The following is a 17859-nucleotide window of genomic DNA, read 5'->3' as shown; positions in this document are numbered from 1 at the left end:
TTATTTGAGCATGTTACAGAGTTTCATTTTTAAAAGTGTGATGTAGGAACACATTAGCAGGGGTCCATCTCAGTTTCAGTGGTCTTCCTGTTAAGTTTTAGTCCTGAGACTCTTCGGTTTTCTGCTATATTCCTCTCTCCCTAGAACCTTTTCTTTTTCTTTCAGAGTATTAGGCCAAAATGCCACCTCCTACTTTTGCATCTCTAGTTTGTGTCCGTCTTACCCCTCCTCTTTATCATCTGATTTTTACCCTTCTGATCCTCAAGAGATCAGCATCTTTTTCTACACTCCTTTGCTTGTAGCCAATCTTCTCACCCTGCCCAAGTGTTTCTCTTGCCTGTTTCTTTCTGCACCTGTGATTGTTTGCACTAGTCCTTGTGCCTGTCTTTGCCCTTATCCCTTTTGATTGACATTTGTTACTCCTATTTTTATGTTCTTTGCCCTAGTGCAGCTATAGGAACCAGGTGTTTGCCTGCTGCATCCCTCTCATCCTCAGTGATTTAATTTCTTGAATTTGTGTTTTTTTTTTTTTTCTTTTATTTATTTTTATTTCCTTTTATTTATTTATTTATTTATTTTCCTGCCACCATCAGATTCTCAGTAAGGGACAAACCTCTTGTCTTCCTCCCCCTCGACCCCTCTCTCCAGTTCTCTCATTGGTGGTTCCTCAGCCTGTGACTTTGTCCTAGCCATGGAGATGATTTCTGCTTTCTATGGGGAGAAAATGGACAGAATACTGATTCCCTAGCGTTTTCTTTCTTCACTAACCTTAGGGTTCTGCTTAGGGGCACAACTGCTGCCAAAATAATATCTTGTGATTATCTACCACAGTTATTCCCCACAATTGTAAATGTCTTTATTAATGATATTGTGTCAGCTCATGAGAACAGCCATTACCAACAGACAAAAACCCCAAGAAGGAGTTTGCTTTGGCAGTGGTCACGACTGTCGTAATGGCCCATCAAATGTGGTCTTGTCATCCGGATCATGAAGTCTGTGGTGACTTCCTGACGGAGGTCATACTTGCCAGAGCAGCTGATGACTGGAGTGGATGGGATGCTTGTGTCAGCCTGGATGGAAGGTGCTTTTACCAGCTTCCTTTTACTAACTTCCTTCCTTTTGGCCCTGCAAATGCCTGATGGTTGGCAAGAAATGAAACAGCAGGAGTGTAAGGTGTGAAGCTGATGCTGATGGCTCTACCTTAAGGAAACAGGCTGTTTCCTCATCAGAAGTCTGACTTATCCAACCATTTCTGCCTTTTCCATCCATGTCCAAGAATGTGTGTTTGAGGGGCGGAGGGGGAAGTGGACCAGAGGAAAAGCATCATCAGGCCACTCTTGGTGGACCAGGTGCATTATACTGTTGAAATACTGATGATCCACTTCTCCAGTGCCACACTAGACCTGTGCAGCTCCTTTCATGTGTTGCCTGGTGTGTCACTAACAGTTGCGCTTACTCTCATATGCATAAAGCTGGCTTGTTTATATTTCCACACCATTTGTTTTGGAAAACGTAGGTTTTGGATGTTACCAAGTTCTGGTCGACTTCAGGTAAACAGGGGCATCACTGTCTTTTCACTCAGGCAGCATGATGCGGGGAGGCCAGGTTAGCCTTTTCTGCTATAGTTGTACATACAGTGACCTGATGGAATGCGGTACGCAAACAAGTTTTTCAGCTCAGCAAATGACTGGGTGTTCACCTGGAGATAGTGTTCTCAGTACAGTGTGCCAGAGGAAGTATGGTGAGCAAATGCTGGGCTCTTTTTGTACTGCACCTTCATCTGTTTGATGGGTATTCTCTGATGCCATGGAGAATAGTGATGGAGCATCACTTTTCTGCCAGAGGAAGAGGCCCTCTTAACAGACCAGGAGGATAATAGAAAAGGAACATCCTCTGATGCCAAAACCTAACTGACATTGATGTCAGTATCCTCCTTTATGATGGACTAAACAAACACTCTTCTGACTCTGTCCATCTGGGTTTTCAGAAAAATTCTACTGTCCCCTCAGGAACCTCACCAAATACTGCCATTTGGTGCATATTATGTGAAATCCTTACTTTAGATATTACTATTCTCTGGGCTGTATCCCCAGAGAATGGAGTACATCTGTGCTTGTAAGGATGGCTTGTGTTCATCCCAGTATCAAAGAAAGAGTGCTGTGATCACCCTCCCAAGACACTAATTTTGCACTGATTAGGACTGTCCTGTGGGAGCTGGTCACAATTCATCCCCATTATACCCATGCTGCCTAGTGCGGTATCAATTTCAACAGTCTGTCTGCACTGAAACTCTGCCAGCCCTCCTGCTCCTGGAAAAGGAGAGGACAGAATGGGTCACAGTTATTCTGTGTACAGGTGTAGCAAAGTACTTCATAACACAGTCGTTTTTGTGGTGGTTGTACAAAGTGCTTTATTTTTCTCTATTACTCTCACTGTTTGAACTCCCTCTGAGGTCAAACTCAGCTCAGACATGAACCAGGTCCTAATCTTTGGTTGAAGAGTGCATTAAGATTGCTCGCTGCTCAATCAGTTCTACACAGCTTGCCTTACTTCACCTGCCCTGTACAGCTAGGCAGCTATAGCTTACAGTAATGATACGTTCCTCAAACTACAGGTTATAGTGACCTGGTGTAGACTCCTGCCAAGTCATTTACTTGAAAGCTTCCTCCGAGTTGTCTGGGTCAGGAGCTCTGGCATCACGGCCAGGACTCCACCTGTCCCCTGCGCCACCCAGCAGTGTGCACCTGCTGTTCCTTCCGGGACATTTGCATCTGTTCAGATAAATGGTCAACTATTTTCACCTGCAGACTGATCTGCCTCTGCCACCTCCTTTCCTGAAAGCACAGAGCCCAGTACTGGTCACCAACCAGCTGCTCTTGCCCACGCTCAGGCAAAAATTCAGAGCCCTGTGCTAGCCTGTGGCCAACCTCCAAAGAGAATGGCTCTGAGAAGCTGTGCTAAGCCTCCTGCTGGTAGGCAGCAGAAGAGGCCTGGTTAGCCTCTACAGCCAGGTTTACATTTTTGTCTGCAGGCTCCACAGAGCCTCCTTTTATAGTGTTCTTAGTCCAGCATGGTGTTTGCTGATGTATGCATTCCTTCCATTTGCTGCTTCTAAAGCTACTGATAAGACCAGCAGCTGTCTTATCTCCATCTGAGAGGGATTGTTTGAGACACAGTCTAATTCTTCCCCTTGCCTTGATCTGTCTTGACCGTGTCATATCTACGTCAGCCTGCTCTCTCTTTTATGCTGCTTCTCTAATGAACGTGGTGTGATCCTGCAGCCTCTGTGCCTCCTCAGTCATCCATTCAGGCTGCATCTCCCTCAGAAGACAAGCTGGGACCAGGCCCATGGTGAAAGTCACTGGTGTTTTCTTCTTCCTGAGCTTTCCAAACCATCCAGAGTTCACACCCCATAAGCAACAACTAGGCGCTAAAGCCAAACGCACCCCAGAAGCATTGCGGTGCATTGGCTGCACTGGATGTGCTCTGTGCCCACCAACTTCTTATAGATACAGCATTCGAGCTTCACTGACAGCTCAGTTCCAGAGGTCCTGGGCCAACAAAGGCTGCCACCTCATCTTGCTGGGCAGGATATTAAGGGTGGAAAAAGGGGCTCGTGGGTCTCCCCGAAACTACTTAGGAGAAGCCCTAGGGTGATGCCAGCACGTTATCGAGCACAGTCAGTGCAAAGGGATGGCTCATCTGTTGTGTATGTGCATGTCTGGTCCCGTGGGCACGAGCTATGTCCAACCCCGCGTGCTGGCGGTGGGCACGATGTGTACGTGTGAGGCGGGTGTGGGCTGCAGCCTGCCAGCGAAGAAGGGAGAACGTAGGGAGATGACTGAAAGCGCAGCTTTGACCGTAATTTTCAAATCTCAAGCTGTTTGAGCGGAGGTCTGTCGGGACTGTTTAGACAGGGGCGAGCAACCCAGCCTTTTGGCAACGACTGCGTTTATCACGGTTACTTTATTCCAGCTTCCCTCCACCAAAAATAAATAAATAAATAAATATAAATAAAAGGGCTTGGGGCACGTGGGCTGGAAACCCTCCTGACAGGGCCGGGCGGAGCTCCCCGGGGCGCTGCCACGCGGCTCCTCGCGGGGCCGCCGCTCCCCTTCCCTCACGGCCCGACCCGGCCGGGCCCGGCCCCGCCTCAGCGCCGCGCCAGCCCCCGGGGGGCCGCGGCGGGCGGGGCGGGGCGGGGCGGGGCCGGTGCCGGCGGGAGGCGCTCCCCGCTCTCCCCGCGCGCTCCCCGCCATTGGCTGGCGGCGCCGCCGGCCGCGCAGGGGGGAGGAGGGGGCGCGCCCAGGCGGCCTGGGCTCGGAGCACTCGCGGCCGCCCCGTCCCGGCCCGTCCCGTCCCGTGGGCAGCGAGCGCCGCTCCGCCAGGCAGCCCCCGGCACCCTGCCTGCCTCCTTCCCCACCGCCACCGCCGCCATGGAAGAGGAGCGGGCGGGCGAGCAGATGCGACCGCTGCTCACCACGGTAACGGCGGCGGGGGGGCGCGCACAGCGGGGGCGCGCACGGCGGGGACCCCTCCTCACAGCCCCCCCCCTCCCCCGAGCCCCGCTGCCCGTTAATGGCCACCGCGTGCGCGCGGCGCGATGGCGCTCGGCCACCCCCCCCCCCATCCCCATCCCTTCCCCAGCCTTTGTTCCGCCGCGGGGGCGGCCTCGTGTCCCGGCCCCGCCGCTCCGCTCCCCCTCTCCCGGTTCCGGCTCTGGGGGGGCTCCCGAGGCGGCTCCGCTTCCCCTCGGGGCGGGTGCCGCGCACGCGGTCCCCCCGCGGGGCTTTCCCCTGGGCGGGGGTGAGGCAGGGACCGGGCGCTGCGCCGGGAGCCCCCCCCCCCCCCCCCCCCCTCCCCTCGGGGCTGGTTCCCCGCGGGGCAGCCTCGCCTCGGAGCCTCCTGGAGTGCCCCCGGGTGGGTCCCGGCTCCCCGCTGCTCCTCCCGGGGCGGCTGGAGCCGCGGTGACAGCCCCGGCGAGGCGCTGGCTTCCTGCGAGAGCAGGGCACGAGGGCGCCTTCCCTTTGTTCCTGCGGGAGCCTCGCTCGCAGCTCGCTCCGCAGGGCTCTGGTCTGCAGGAGGAGAAGCAGCTTCACACCCCTGCACACCCCTGCACACCTCTGCATCCTCTGTGGGTCCGTCCTAGGCTGCTGCTCCGCCATCCTGTCGCTGCCTCGGCTCTCTGAAGGAGATCTCTCTCCTTAGCAGGCAGGAGAGCCCTCACAACCGTAGGATCTACCTTATCTAGTGAAGAGATGCTGGGCTGCACGGAGCAAATCCCAAAGTTGTTGGGCTTCGGATGTGTAGGGTTAACGTGGAAGATGCTAGTGGTTACCCTCAGGTGAATCCTAATGCAAAGAGGATTACAGACTTGTGAAAGTCAGCGTGCCCCGAGCGCGGCTTTGTCAGGCCCAGCAGGAGTCATTTAGATTCTCTTGTGCCAGAAATTAAGAAGGGGCTTTCGGGTCAGCCTCGTGAGCAGCAGTGAGCCGCTGTACTGCTGCGTGGTCGTTTCTTGTGGAGGCCTTTTGAACTGAGGTGCTCATCGGAGTGGTCCAAGGTGGTTTCCTTGCAACAGCAGTGGCTGGTCAGGAGCCTGGTTTTGGTGCAGAAGGGTACCCGGGAGGTAATTGTAACTGAGGCAGAAATGAAGATGTCAGAAGAGAGGGAGGAGAGCAGAGATTGCTAAAAGCTAGGGGGGAAAAATAACTTATAGGGAAGACATGCAGTAAATGGTTTAAAGAAAAGACAGGACACGCTGATCTTTGAGCAATTACATAGTATAGCAGCATTGGATTTGTTGTGATTCTTGTATGCTCTGCTGTAGTCTAGCACTACTTAATCCCAAATACAAGTGCTTTTGACAGTACAGCTTGACTTAATTTTTCTGTTCCTGTGCTTCTGGTAGTAGAGGCCATTACTTCCGCTAGCAGAGCTTTCTGAAACTGCTTACACGTGCGCGGCTTTTTCAGAAATAAACAGCTCTGTAAGATGAAAGGATTCCGCAGAAAGTGTGAATTAAGTGCTGTGGCTTAAAAACAAAGAAGCACAATCAAATAACCTCCCTAACTTCCTTTTTGGTCACCCTCCAGTTTTGGTAAGTCAGATGGTTCTGCATTTATGGGCTATTAGATGTAAAGTTTGGTGCCTCTTAGTATGGAGGAACACCTCTGTGCCCCCCTGTCCCCTTCCGCCTGGACTTATTTCATCAAGAGTGTAAAATACCTTTTAATCTTGCTTGTTTTATATTTTAGGTCCAGTCTTAAAGAAGAGAATCATCAAGTGCTTAGGACATTGGTGTTTTGAGGAGACTGCTTGGTGGCAGTATGTATATAAAAGGTGTAGAGGTGTGTGTGAAACAGATGCCTGATATAATTATTACAGCTAGAGAACAACCAATGATCAGAATGTGGTAGGGATAGAGAATACAACAGGAAAAAGATAACTAACTGCATAAATCCATGGTTCTCTCGTACCTTAAGTACTGTAAGCTGCTCTACTCCCCTCTTGGAAAAGAGGCGTTATTATTGGGAAAGGTTCACCGAAGGGCAACAAGATATGAATTAGCTCTTAGGTGAGAAATGACTCAACAGGCTAGGACTTGTCAGCCTAGCAGAGATAACTTGGAGATGGGGCGATGATATGTTAAGGCTCTATAAAACTACTGTGGAGAGAGCAGATAAAGATTGAAAAGGAGGCACGTGGCCAAATCACACAAGCTAGGAGCTGTCAAATGAAGGCAATAGGACATAGGTTCAGAGCTAACAAAAGCCGGCAGTTCTTCACTCAGTGTAGGGATTTCACAGGTATGCTTGTAGGGTATACGCAGGTATATGATGTGTATGCAAGAAGTTGTTGTGGACTAATGGGGGGTTGGATGAGTACTGGAAGAGAGATGCATGTTGAGGTTAAGAAGTAGCTGAGAAACAACCTCAGGAAGTCTGAATTGAAAATTCAGTAGGTTATAAGAGTGTAAGGAAGAGGTGTTATATGCCTTGTGTGTGTGTGTGTGTTTCCTTAACACTTAAGTTAATTTTTTTGGGGTTTGTTAAAGTAGGACTGGAGCATGTTAGTCTCTTGGTGTCTACACAGTGATAAATCTGACAGTTAGTAATGGATTTAAAAAGCTTTATTGATTACCAATGATCTTGGTTCTCACTCCATGTTTCTGTCATGGTGTTAGTTATGGGACAGCTTGCTCTTTTTCTTCTTTTTTTTTTTTTTTTTCTTAAGCAGTCATAAGTAGCATTTAAAGGAACTTACATTAAAGTCCTATCTCTACGTATTTTTCAGGTGATACTGTGGAAAGGCTTCATCCTGAAACAAAAAAGTTGAAATTTCCATGCGGTATTTGATACTGGTTTGTGTATTTCATAAAGGGTTTATGAAGTTGTAGACCAGGTGGTATGGCTGAGTAATGGGTGATATGTTTTTTTACGTGTGTTTTGTTCCCCTTCCAATGAAACAGATCTGTTTTTATCACAGTTCTACTGTAAGTGATAGTAGAACTGAAAGTGGCTCTTGCTGGGGAAGAAGCTTTTCTTTCTGTCTTCAAGTTGAAGGGTGACAGTAATGTGGTCTGCCAGTTATTGCTGAAGATGGCATTAGTATCCCTCTGCTTTTTCTGAAGTGACTACATGGTTGGCTCCCACTTATTTTTCAAGAGCTGTGTGTGTTCTATCAGGTGGGTTTAGGCTTTGCTGTTGAACAGCAATCATGTTTCAATGACAGCTTCAGTCTTTTACTTCAGGCTTCATTTGAAGACTCTTTCAGGTACATTTCACTTCAGAAACACATCAACACTTCAGTGGAGTCTGCCCATCCCCTTATCCCAATGCCTTTTTAAATGCAACAAGATAGTGTCTGGTACTCCAGCTTTTCTCATGTGTAACAAAACCTGTGAAGATTTAGAGGAGTGTAGGGCAACAGAAATCAGAGCCGCTGATTGAAATGAAAATTAGCCTAACTGTCAGAATCTGATGGCAACTACAATTTCAGCAGTTTAGTCATCAAAAATGCAAATTGCTTTTTCTTTTCAAGAAAAACCTCAAGTACAACCTAATTCTCATGAATATATTTCAAAGGAGAACCAGGTGTTTGGTGGCAGTTAGATGGAAGTACGTGGTTTCAGAACCAAGCCTTGGTCTAGTTACTGCATTTCATATAGCCTGGTAACTTTGTCTAGCTTTACAGTACATCTCTTTGGTGGTTATTGAAACAGTTCCTTTTTAAAAGCCTTCCAACGTTTGATTTAGCTGTGTGGTTCTTCACACGTGAGAATGTGAGTACCATCAGTATGGTAAAATAAAGTTTTTACAGAATTGACTACTGCATATCTTTATGCATCTTGTGTGACTCTTTTAGAACTGAGATAAGGGAACACTTTTTCACGGTGTGGTTACTAGCCTTCCTATTTGACATGCGGCTTCTGTGATGATAGGTCAGATGACAGATCTCTGGAGGACATTTATGCTGCTACAGTTACGTTTTTTTTTTTTTTTTTTTCCATATTACCATATGCTGGAACGAGTGTTTTCTCTCCATGGCTGGATAAGGGTAACTGAGGGTACGTCTGTACTGCATAGTTCAGCACAGTGCAGGAAACCTGTGAGCTTGTGACATCTGACTGACCATATGCTCTCCAGAAGTCAAACCAGTACAGTTACAGCTGTACTGGTTTGCAGCTAAATAGCATTGACCAGAGAGAATTTGATTGGCCTGATGACCATGCTGACCTGATTCTATGACTTTTGAGAGACATGTTGCTATTCTATTGTGCTGTTTGGATATTCCAGGTTTGGTTAACGTGTGTATTTTAGACAGCTTGCACCATGCAGTGGGCTATGGGCAATGGCTATGATCGCTTTGGGTTAGGAGTATTGTGAGCTGCTGTTAACTATGCAGCTTTTTGAGTTCCTAGGAAGTTGCCCGTGGCTGCCACGGACTTGAGAACTTCCATTAGGCTTCATTGCAGTAATTTTTATTTGTTGTCCAAAGTGAGCTGTGGGTTGTATTGATTAGTTGTCTTACATCCATGTGATTGATTTGGTTCTCTAGGTGACTTTTGATATGTCACCAAGGTGGTTGTTGACTCTTAATATTAAATGCTTTGCACAAGGGTATCTGTTACATAACATCTTTAGTGGACCCTAAAGTGGTACTTAATAAACAGAACCACTGTATAACCAGTGATTGGTAAAATACAGACTGTAACTTGAATATTAACCACAGAGGTTCTCCCAAGGACACTTTTGTGCTTTTGGTATAGTGTATTCTGGAGTGATAAAGTTTAGGAACACTTGCATTTCACATTATTTACTGAGATACTTTTTACTATTCACTGACTAAGATAGCTGTCTGGCTAATGTTTCGAAATAATGATGGGAATAGGGAGATTCGAATGATGGTTCTATTAATCATCAGGTTGAGAAGTGCACCATGAGTTGCTTAGTCCTGTATATCAGTAAATGTCTGAATGCAAAAATATGAGTGTTGATTCTTCTAGAGGCGTTTTTGCATATGTATTTCTCAATTCACAATTGCATGATTAGCAGCAAATGAAAAAAAAACGCTATCTTTTTGAAAGTGCAACATTTGTATTTAAAACTCAGTCCTGGCATCTGAGAAGCTCCTTTCTGTATTACTGAGAATAATCATCAATTATGCAAGCATCCCAAATCTACCTTGTCAGCGTATCTCAGTGGTTATTAGAAGGGATTATCTGTTTAAGAGCCTGTGTTAGTTAGTGCTTGGCACACTCAGAGCTCTTTGTTTCACAGTGAGTTAAAATTTGCTGCATGCAGTAGAGGCAGCATGTCTGTGGCAAAGGAAACTTATATTTTTTACCACTAGATGGAGCCGTTTTATTTGCGTATTGACCTGCTTCTTTACATAAGTTTTACAAACTTTGAAATCCATTCAGAGGTTTTGTATTTAGAGTATGACCTATAATTTATTATTTCTTTGTTTGTGGAGGAGATGAAATATTTTATTCTTCCAACAGCAGTGTTAGGATTATACAGCAGAAAGGCTATTCCATTTTTATTAAACATGTAAAAAAAAAAAAAGTGAATGCTTGTGTGTTAGGGGTGATACAGTTTTCTCTGTAAATTGTCCAGTGAAATATGAGTGGATCTTGTGTTACCTGAAATAACATTTCAGAATATTGATCCATATTATTGTGTATCTTAGCCTGGAAGCTTTTGTGACTGCTGCCAAGTAAGGGCTGTCCAGCTGGACCTGAGATTTTGTTTTTCCTACTCTGGTGCCTTAACTAAAGTGACTCAAAGTTATGCAATGGAATGGTTGTCCTATTTGGGTATACTGGCACCAGTTGTCTTACTCGTTTCAGCAATGTTGGAGTGCTTCATAACCTTTAAAAAAAATAAAAGTTGCTTGTTAATTCTAGCAAGTCCCATTTTAGCCTAAGTATTTGAAATGTTTTATTTCTTGTGTCATCTACTATCCTCTTTCAGCAACTAATTTTCTTTTCTAAAAGTTATGTTTTTCTTTGAGTTTGATTCTTTGCCCCTGTTGGTGAAGTAACCAACTTCTAATCCGCAGTGCATGTGATAGGCCTTGACTTCCCCTAAATCTTTTAAGTCTTTTGTGCTGAAGACTCATTGGTGAACCCGGTCTCAGACTGAAGAGTAAGACCTTATTCGAATCTTAATTTTGAATTTTCTTACCTGTACCTCACAGTATACCATACAGTATGTCCCCTTTTTCCCTGTATTCCTGCTGTAAAGGATCTTGAAATTTCTGCACCTGCTTCTCGTTCAGTCTCAATGAAAGTTTAAATTTTCAACAAATGATGTAGAATGAGTACTGATATTTTTTGTAAGATATAATTGTGCTGGAAGGCATCTAGATGTGTCAATAGTATGGCTAAGACAGTATCTTCTAATACCAAAATATTTTTAAACTTAAAAACAAGCTTGAAATTTCTTTTTAATACTAAAAGAAGTTTCCAGACTGTTGTCAAGCCATTGCCCTGGTTTATCAGATTTCCTAGCGTTTGCTTCCAAACAAAGTGGAACTTCCTCTGAGTAAGGCATGTGAAGCTGAAGAGAAGAAGCGGGATTTATCATTCAGAACTGTGCCTCCCATCACCCCACTGCACGATGCGTGTTGGAGTTCTGCTGTTTGACCTCCTGCTTGCTGCTGCTAATTCTTGACAGTATAAGTATACTACTGGGGATCTGTCTGTATGTTGAGGTCTTCTGTTCAGGTTGGGAGAACTGAAGGCTCACCTGAAAACTTGACTGGTTGATACATTTTTTTCCACCATCATCTTTTCACTAAGGAGGCATATGTGCATTAAAACCACATATGTGTGTGGACAGCCTGTCTTGAAAAACTATGCTTCCCTAAAGTGACGATTTTTTTCCCGGTCTTTTACGCACTAGGCAGATTCCTTTGTTTTTTCCATGACTAATACAAATATAGTAAATATATACTGGCTGTGTCTTGACTTGGATCTATTTTTGGATGGAGAGAGACAGCTAAATGACTGTAAATACCTAGGTTATGGTAAGGATAACGGTGTCAATTATTCCTTGCTAGAGAAACCTAAGATTTTGTTACAACAAAACTACCACTTCTGAACACTGCAACTATTCCATTAGCAGAGTAGAATTATCATTAGACTTGAGAATCACTAATCAAGCTGTCTTGATGGTCTGTTACCAAAGAACGGAAAAAGGTTAAAGCAAACCTTTGTTAGAGAGTGTATTGGAATCTCACTTGGTGTTGGTTTCTGGAGTGCGATAGCTTCCCAGTGCGGAAATTCTGTTGCCTTATCAAGAGTTTGAGGCTGCTGTGTTCTGGATCCCAGAAGTCACGCAAAGCTGAAGCACTTGTGAGTTCTTTCTTTCAGACAAGGTTATGAATAAGCTACTGCAGCTAATAAATCATGTTTATTGCTAACTGATCAGACTGAGTTCACATTTAGAAGCCCTCATTCATCAGATACTCTTTTGCATGTGTAAGAAAAGGGTGTACAGCAGATAGACCTTGTTGCACCGACTTGTTTTCTGCCTCTGTTGTTTAACTTCAGTTTAAAAAAAAAAAGAAGTTTTCTCCCTTTCTTACTGCCCTCCACATCTGTTGCTCATTTCTACTGCTGAACAACAGGTAGTTTCAGATGAGTTGTGGCTTGTCTGTTTCTACCCTAGCACACTCAGATAATGCCTGCGTGTTCCTCCTACCCCTGCTTCCACCTTTTATGTGCTCTGTTTTCACATTTGAGCTCAGTCACAGGTTGCCTTTACATGCACACTGTCCCGTTGTCAGGCCTGCACGACTTCGTGCATTGAGGAATGAGCTGTTCTGTGCTTTGAGGAGGTTGTCCAAGAAGATCAGCCACTTCTCCCAGGCTTTTACCCTTTACCCTCGACGGCAGCATTCCTTGAGATTTTACCGAGAAGAGTCCCGAACAGGCTGCATTCTACTCTCGTGAAGTCCCGTGTTAGAACTGCATATACTGAGTCCTGTGCTGTGTGCTGTACTATTTGTCTTTCTTGCTTCTCCCAGGACTTGAAACTCCAGAACTTTGTGGTTGCTGCAGGCAAGCCAGTTTCTGACTTTCACATCCCTGTCTGTTTCTTCCTTGTTTGTGAGCAAGTACAGCAGAGCATCTTCACCGGTTGACTCACACACTAAATCATCACACGCTTGAGAAATCTGCTGGAGTGCTGTGCCTGACCATGCTCTACCAGCAGATACCATTGTGGGTCTAGGTCTTGATGTGTACCAGTGCCCACAATCATAGAGCTTCCTCCAGCTTTTAAAGGAAAGGATTCTCCTTACTCCTCTTCTTCATGAAGAGATCTGTAGTGGGCATCAAGTGCAATGTCAATCCTGTTGGACTTTTCTCTGATCCTTACCTATAAGGTCTTGGAGTGTGTTGTCATTTGTTCAAGCAAAGCTCCGTGTGTTGAAGACATCCCTTTGAAATCTGATTGAGATCTGTGCTCTTCACCTTCCCAGCCTGGCTTTCCCAAGAACCTGCATCACTGCAGCCATGCAAGCTGTTGCACCCTCACTCTGTAAGAAGCTCTGACTTCGAAGTCTGCCTTTTACCTTCCATGCTGTGAGTGCAAGCACCTGAGGGAGATGGGCTCTTGGTTATGGCTTTTCCACAAGGGGGACAAGAGCATCTTCTCCCTTTTGGATTTTCCACATCTTCACTTAAGTTTTTAAGCTTTTCTTCACCATGCCCAGATTACAGCCGTATTCACAAGCTAAGGGAGTTTGGTGGTAAAGATACTTGCTCTGCTGTTAACTGGATATTGACTCTCTCCTCGCTCGAGGGACGGAGAATACCACTTGGGCCTCTTCACCCTTCCCGTGGTGCTCAGCAGTCACTCTTGATTCACTCAACAGTAATGATTTTCTTTTTGGAAGTGTTGCTGGTGTCCCTGTGGGCAAGTGGGAAAGGGTAATAGTCTGAGGGCTGGATGAGCCTTGACATTTTTTTCTGAAACAACCTTGATCCAAACATCCAGCAGGCTGCAGACCTGCCAGGACCTCATGTTTATCTTCAGTGATGTTGTGCAGTGTGTTCATGCTGTCCTGCAGTTCCTTCACCTGGCCACTCAGCACCTCAAGGGTAGCAGCACCTCTTGTGGATGAGGCCGCTGCCATCCATTGCCAGCCCCAGGGAGGAGCAACGCAACTCCTCCCTGAGGAGTTCTTGGGGTTGGCATCTCTGATCTGAGAGGGCTGGTTATGCTTCATCTGCTGGTAAAGATTTTGCCACGTGGAGTGCCGTTAAGCAGTCTTGAATGGCATTTCGGGGCTCTTTGTAGCTTTGCTGTGTGAACTGCTGACATCTGTTAGCTGAGCCCTGGGAGATGTGCTGTGCTTGTGATAATGTTATTAAACTAGTAAACCTTGCTATCTAGCTCTTCTCACAACAGAGAGGGAAAACATGCAGGTTTATGTAAATATTATGTTCTAGTTGAAATTAATTTCTCATAGACACATTGTGTCAATATTTTTTTAGCAACTCCAGTTTTGTAAACATACTTGTAACAACTGTTATTTTTGCAAGACAGCTATTCATTGATAATAATCCTTCTCTCTTTTTTTTTGTTGGCTGATGCCCTTGCATTGGCTGATGTTGTTGCATAATTTATCCTCAACACTGAAGGCCCAAACACAACAGAACTTTGTACAGTCTGTTAGATTATTATGATGTTCCTGATTGTATATTTCATGAGATGCTGTGGAATGAATTTGAGTCAGAATCATTCCAGCCCTCAGAACTATAAATTGTCTTCTAAGAAATAATTTCAGTTCTTACATTGCAGCAGATGAGAAAAACTCATACCTGGGGCATGCTGGTTTAGTTGCATGGGAGCACAGCACTAAGCATCTATTTATGTTTATATAATGCTTGGAAGTTTATTTTTGTGAGTGTCTTACAGCTGCAATAATGCTTGCAATAAGACTGCAATTACCTGCTTGCAGTCTTACTGCTCATCCTGGAGAGCTGTGTTTTGCTTGTGAACTTTTGTATTTTGAATTCTCTGCTGTCAAATCATTAATTGTTCTCAGCCCATAAGTGTACTGAGAATTAGACTTAGGTTGTTATCTGAGAGCTCACTGAATTCTTAATATGTTGTTAACAAGTTTCATGTTTGTTTATAGGTAAAATAAAGCTCATGTTCTGTTTCCTGGAAGATCTGGATGCTGCTGTAGGTGCTGATGCCTGTTGGAGGTGTCTTTGGGGCAAGGCAGTTTTTTGTGTTTCAGTCTCCCTAGTTACAATGTGAAGGCGTGTAAAGTCTATAGAGTTCACAAACCTTTAAAAAACAAAGTAATGGGAGTGTAGTTAAGAATACTAGGTAGGAAGTACTGTAAATTTCCAGCTTCCTTCTGAAGTTGTCCTTGGTGTTGTGAAATCAGGTGAAAGCTCTTCTGCCCACCTGACTTCTTAATGCAATTGTGGCATTAACCCAGTGAAGCTAAGGGCAGTTTGTCAGGTCACGGCATTTCAGGATGTTCAGTTTCTCTGTTGTGAACTGAACATAAAACCTTGTGACTTTCTGCAGTAGCCTGATCTACTTGGCCAGAACTGTAGCTTCTGAGAATACTTCTCCCTAATAATCTTCCAGGCTGTGGTTTGTAGGTTTGTTGCTTTCTCTCCTGTCCTTTATTTAATCTTTTCAGCGAGGTGGTATCTATCAGCTTTGAGCCTTGGATGGGAGGATGTCTTTACGAAGTCTCCAAAGACTACTAAAACGTTAAGAAGAGCAGCCAGAGTGTGGTCGTTTTTTGTTAACGTGAAGATGATGAATGGGTATATAATAGAATAAAGCTGTTGGACAGTAGTGTTACAAACTAGCTTCTCTGGATCAAATCAAAAGTAGCTTACCGTAGTTTTGTGGATTCTCTGACTAACTGGTGAAGTCAAAAGACTGACTGCAAGCTCTTTATTCAGTACGCAAAACAATAAGGTGGAATTATTATTTAGACTACTGCTAGATTTATGGCTTCTTTGTTTCTATTAAGAGAAAGCTATTGGAAAGATTATGTTTAAACTACTGCTTGTTTTAGGGCTAGTATTTTTTGCGTCATTTTTTTTCCCATTTGGCTTGTACCTCACTATTGTGGGCTTACACTATTATGCAAGTGTATGTTTACTTCAAGTGTAAGCGTATGCATTTCTTTAACAGGTCAAACATATTTCCAGACAGACTTAGTGTACGAAAAAAGGAAGTGAGAAACTTCTTAGTGAATAGCCGCAGCTGGTGTTACTGTTGATGGTAAATTTCTTCATTTTCTGTTTGTCAAACAACTACACCCTACCAGCCATGCATTTTAAAGCTGTTTATATAGAAACAAACAGATAGCATCTGATAATTGTTGTGACTCATTTAAGGAAGTGATAAAACCCAAGAGTAGCAGCAATCTTTTCCTTGTTCAGCTTGATCTTATTAACATTGCTGGGCTTGCCTGCCATTGTCAGATACCAGAAGGGAGTTTAAGCAGGCATATATTCTTGTAATTAATATTTGGTTGAATTGCAAATGGTTAGATAATGATAGGATGGAGAGACGTGCTTCAGCTTATTAATGAAGTGTACAAAACAGTTATTGGAAAGTTAAATTGTAAATACAAGGGAAAGTATTAAAAACTTCGATTTATGCGTGAACTCTTGAGATTTCAAAGCTGCCAATGTATACCTGTAGAAAAAGGAAGAGCATCAGCCAGTTATCATCTTGGCATTGGTCTTGCTATCCATTACCTGCACGAACTGCTGACACTATATAAAGATCTTACATTTTAAATTTTAAAGAAATGTAACCAGAGTTTTTATTCAGCATACACTTATTTTGGAAAGTAGTTTGCTATGTTAACTTTGCTCGCTTTTACTGAAATATGTAACTGTATCTGAGTACTTTTGGAAGTGACAGAAAGGATACCTGTATTTGCATGCATGTTTGTTTCAGGGAGTGTGGTGTTTGTATACAATGTGCATAAGTTTTCACTCTAAGAATAAAGAGCACATGCTTCCAAGATGATACGCTGGCTTCTGTCTTGTGACTTCTGCATTGCTGCTATTTCTTTTCAAGTCCTGAGGATCAGTTGTACCAGGTGATGTGGCACAAGAATGTAAATAGTTTCATATGTTATGACCAAGTTACGGAGAACCTTTCTCATGCTTCAGTTGTCTTGCAGTATAAAACAACCTTTTGGGTGAAGGCAGGAGAAACTGCCTTTCTTGTCTCATGTGTTACTGCAAAAATTCAAATGCTATTAATAGGTATAATATTCTGCACTATTTAGTGAGAAGGTCACGTCGTGACTCTTACTGATGAATGGATTGTGTGTGTGTTTGTGTGTGTACCTACAAGATGTACTATATTTGTATGGAAGAAGGTGTGGAGAAGGTTGTTAAAGAATGAATGCAGTCTTAAGTTTGAGAAATGGTCTCCTGTAGATCTGTATTTCAAAATAATTGTGTTGTGTGAGCCTCATGTTTCACTAACAGGTCATTGATAAACATGTTTGGAATCCATTATCATTCCTGAAGTGAAAAACAGGGAGGAAGAGAGGAGAGGAACCAAGGAACCGCTTTTAGGCTCCTATTGCTTATATGGGAACCAATAAGATAATGCTCAAGGAAGAGGCTGTTTGTGAAAAGTGATGTGGGGTGAAGGGGAGCCTATTTGTGTCCTTCTGTAGTCCCTCATGGCCAAGGAACATTTCAGTGATTCCTTGGGAAATTCGTACGTAACAGCTATGAACAGAAATGAGTTTTGGGTATGCCTTGACAAGGGTCATCTTCTCCCTTTCCCCTGCTTGTTTTGGTTTCCAGCTTTGCCATAAAATATGTGGTGCTTTTCTTTGTTAGAATGAACTTTGGCTTTTATCCATGACTTCATCTATTGATAGACGGCCTCAAAGGAATTGGATTGTCACTGAGTGCACTGCTCTGTGTGAGCAGTGAGTCTGTACGCGCTGATGTGGAAGGATTCCCATGAGATGCCTCCTGTAGAAAATGTGTTCTGGGACTGTGAAAAATCTGTGTACCTGCAAGGACTGGCAATGGCTGGTGCTGCGGCACTGGAGAGAAGTTTCTCTTGGTGGCTGTGGACAAGTGCCTGTCAGCTAAAGTGGGAAAAAGTGCGTTCAATTCTACTTCTGTGTTACATATTGCTTTGTATATACCTAAATCTATTGCTTCTTATATATCTGAAAATATACTTCGGCATAAATTGCTAAGGTCTGAGTGAAGTGCCTTCTTTGTTTCTTTAGTAACTAGACAGAGACCCAAAGCAGCTTTCTGGTGTACTGATTTTAGGCAGATAGTACTGAAAACAGAATTATCTCCTGGATGTAAGC

The 17859-nt window shown here is 44.3% G+C and overlaps 1 protein-coding gene across 8 annotated transcripts in view; it reads left to right on the top strand.

Annotated features, from left to right (window-relative positions):
- The first annotated feature begins 4242 nt into the window (after positions 1 to 4242).
- Positions 4243 to 17859, top strand: part of SLC4A7 (solute carrier family 4 member 7) — an 89604-nt gene continuing 75987 nt past the window's right edge. For 3 of the 8 annotated variants that reach the window (XM_068674422.1, XM_068674420.1, XM_068674421.1), the window contains exon 1: positions 4243 to 4484. In XM_068674422.1, coding sequence (XP_068530523.1) covers positions 4437 to 4484 — 48 coding nt within the window. In that variant the 5' untranslated portion in view covers positions 4243 to 4436. Of the gene's footprint in view, positions 4485 to 6314; positions 6351 to 17859 lie in introns of those variants that run through there. The other 5 variants (XM_068674418.1, XM_068674414.1, XM_068674424.1 and 2 more) reach the window with 4 other exon arrangements.

Source organism: Anas acuta, chromosome 2 (genome assembly GCF_963932015.1).
Source record: "Anas acuta chromosome 2, bAnaAcu1.1, whole genome shotgun sequence".
In the NCBI taxonomy this organism is placed as follows: domain Eukaryota; kingdom Metazoa; phylum Chordata; class Aves; order Anseriformes; family Anatidae; genus Anas; species Anas acuta.
This window is presented reverse-complemented; position numbering and strand designations above follow the sequence as displayed.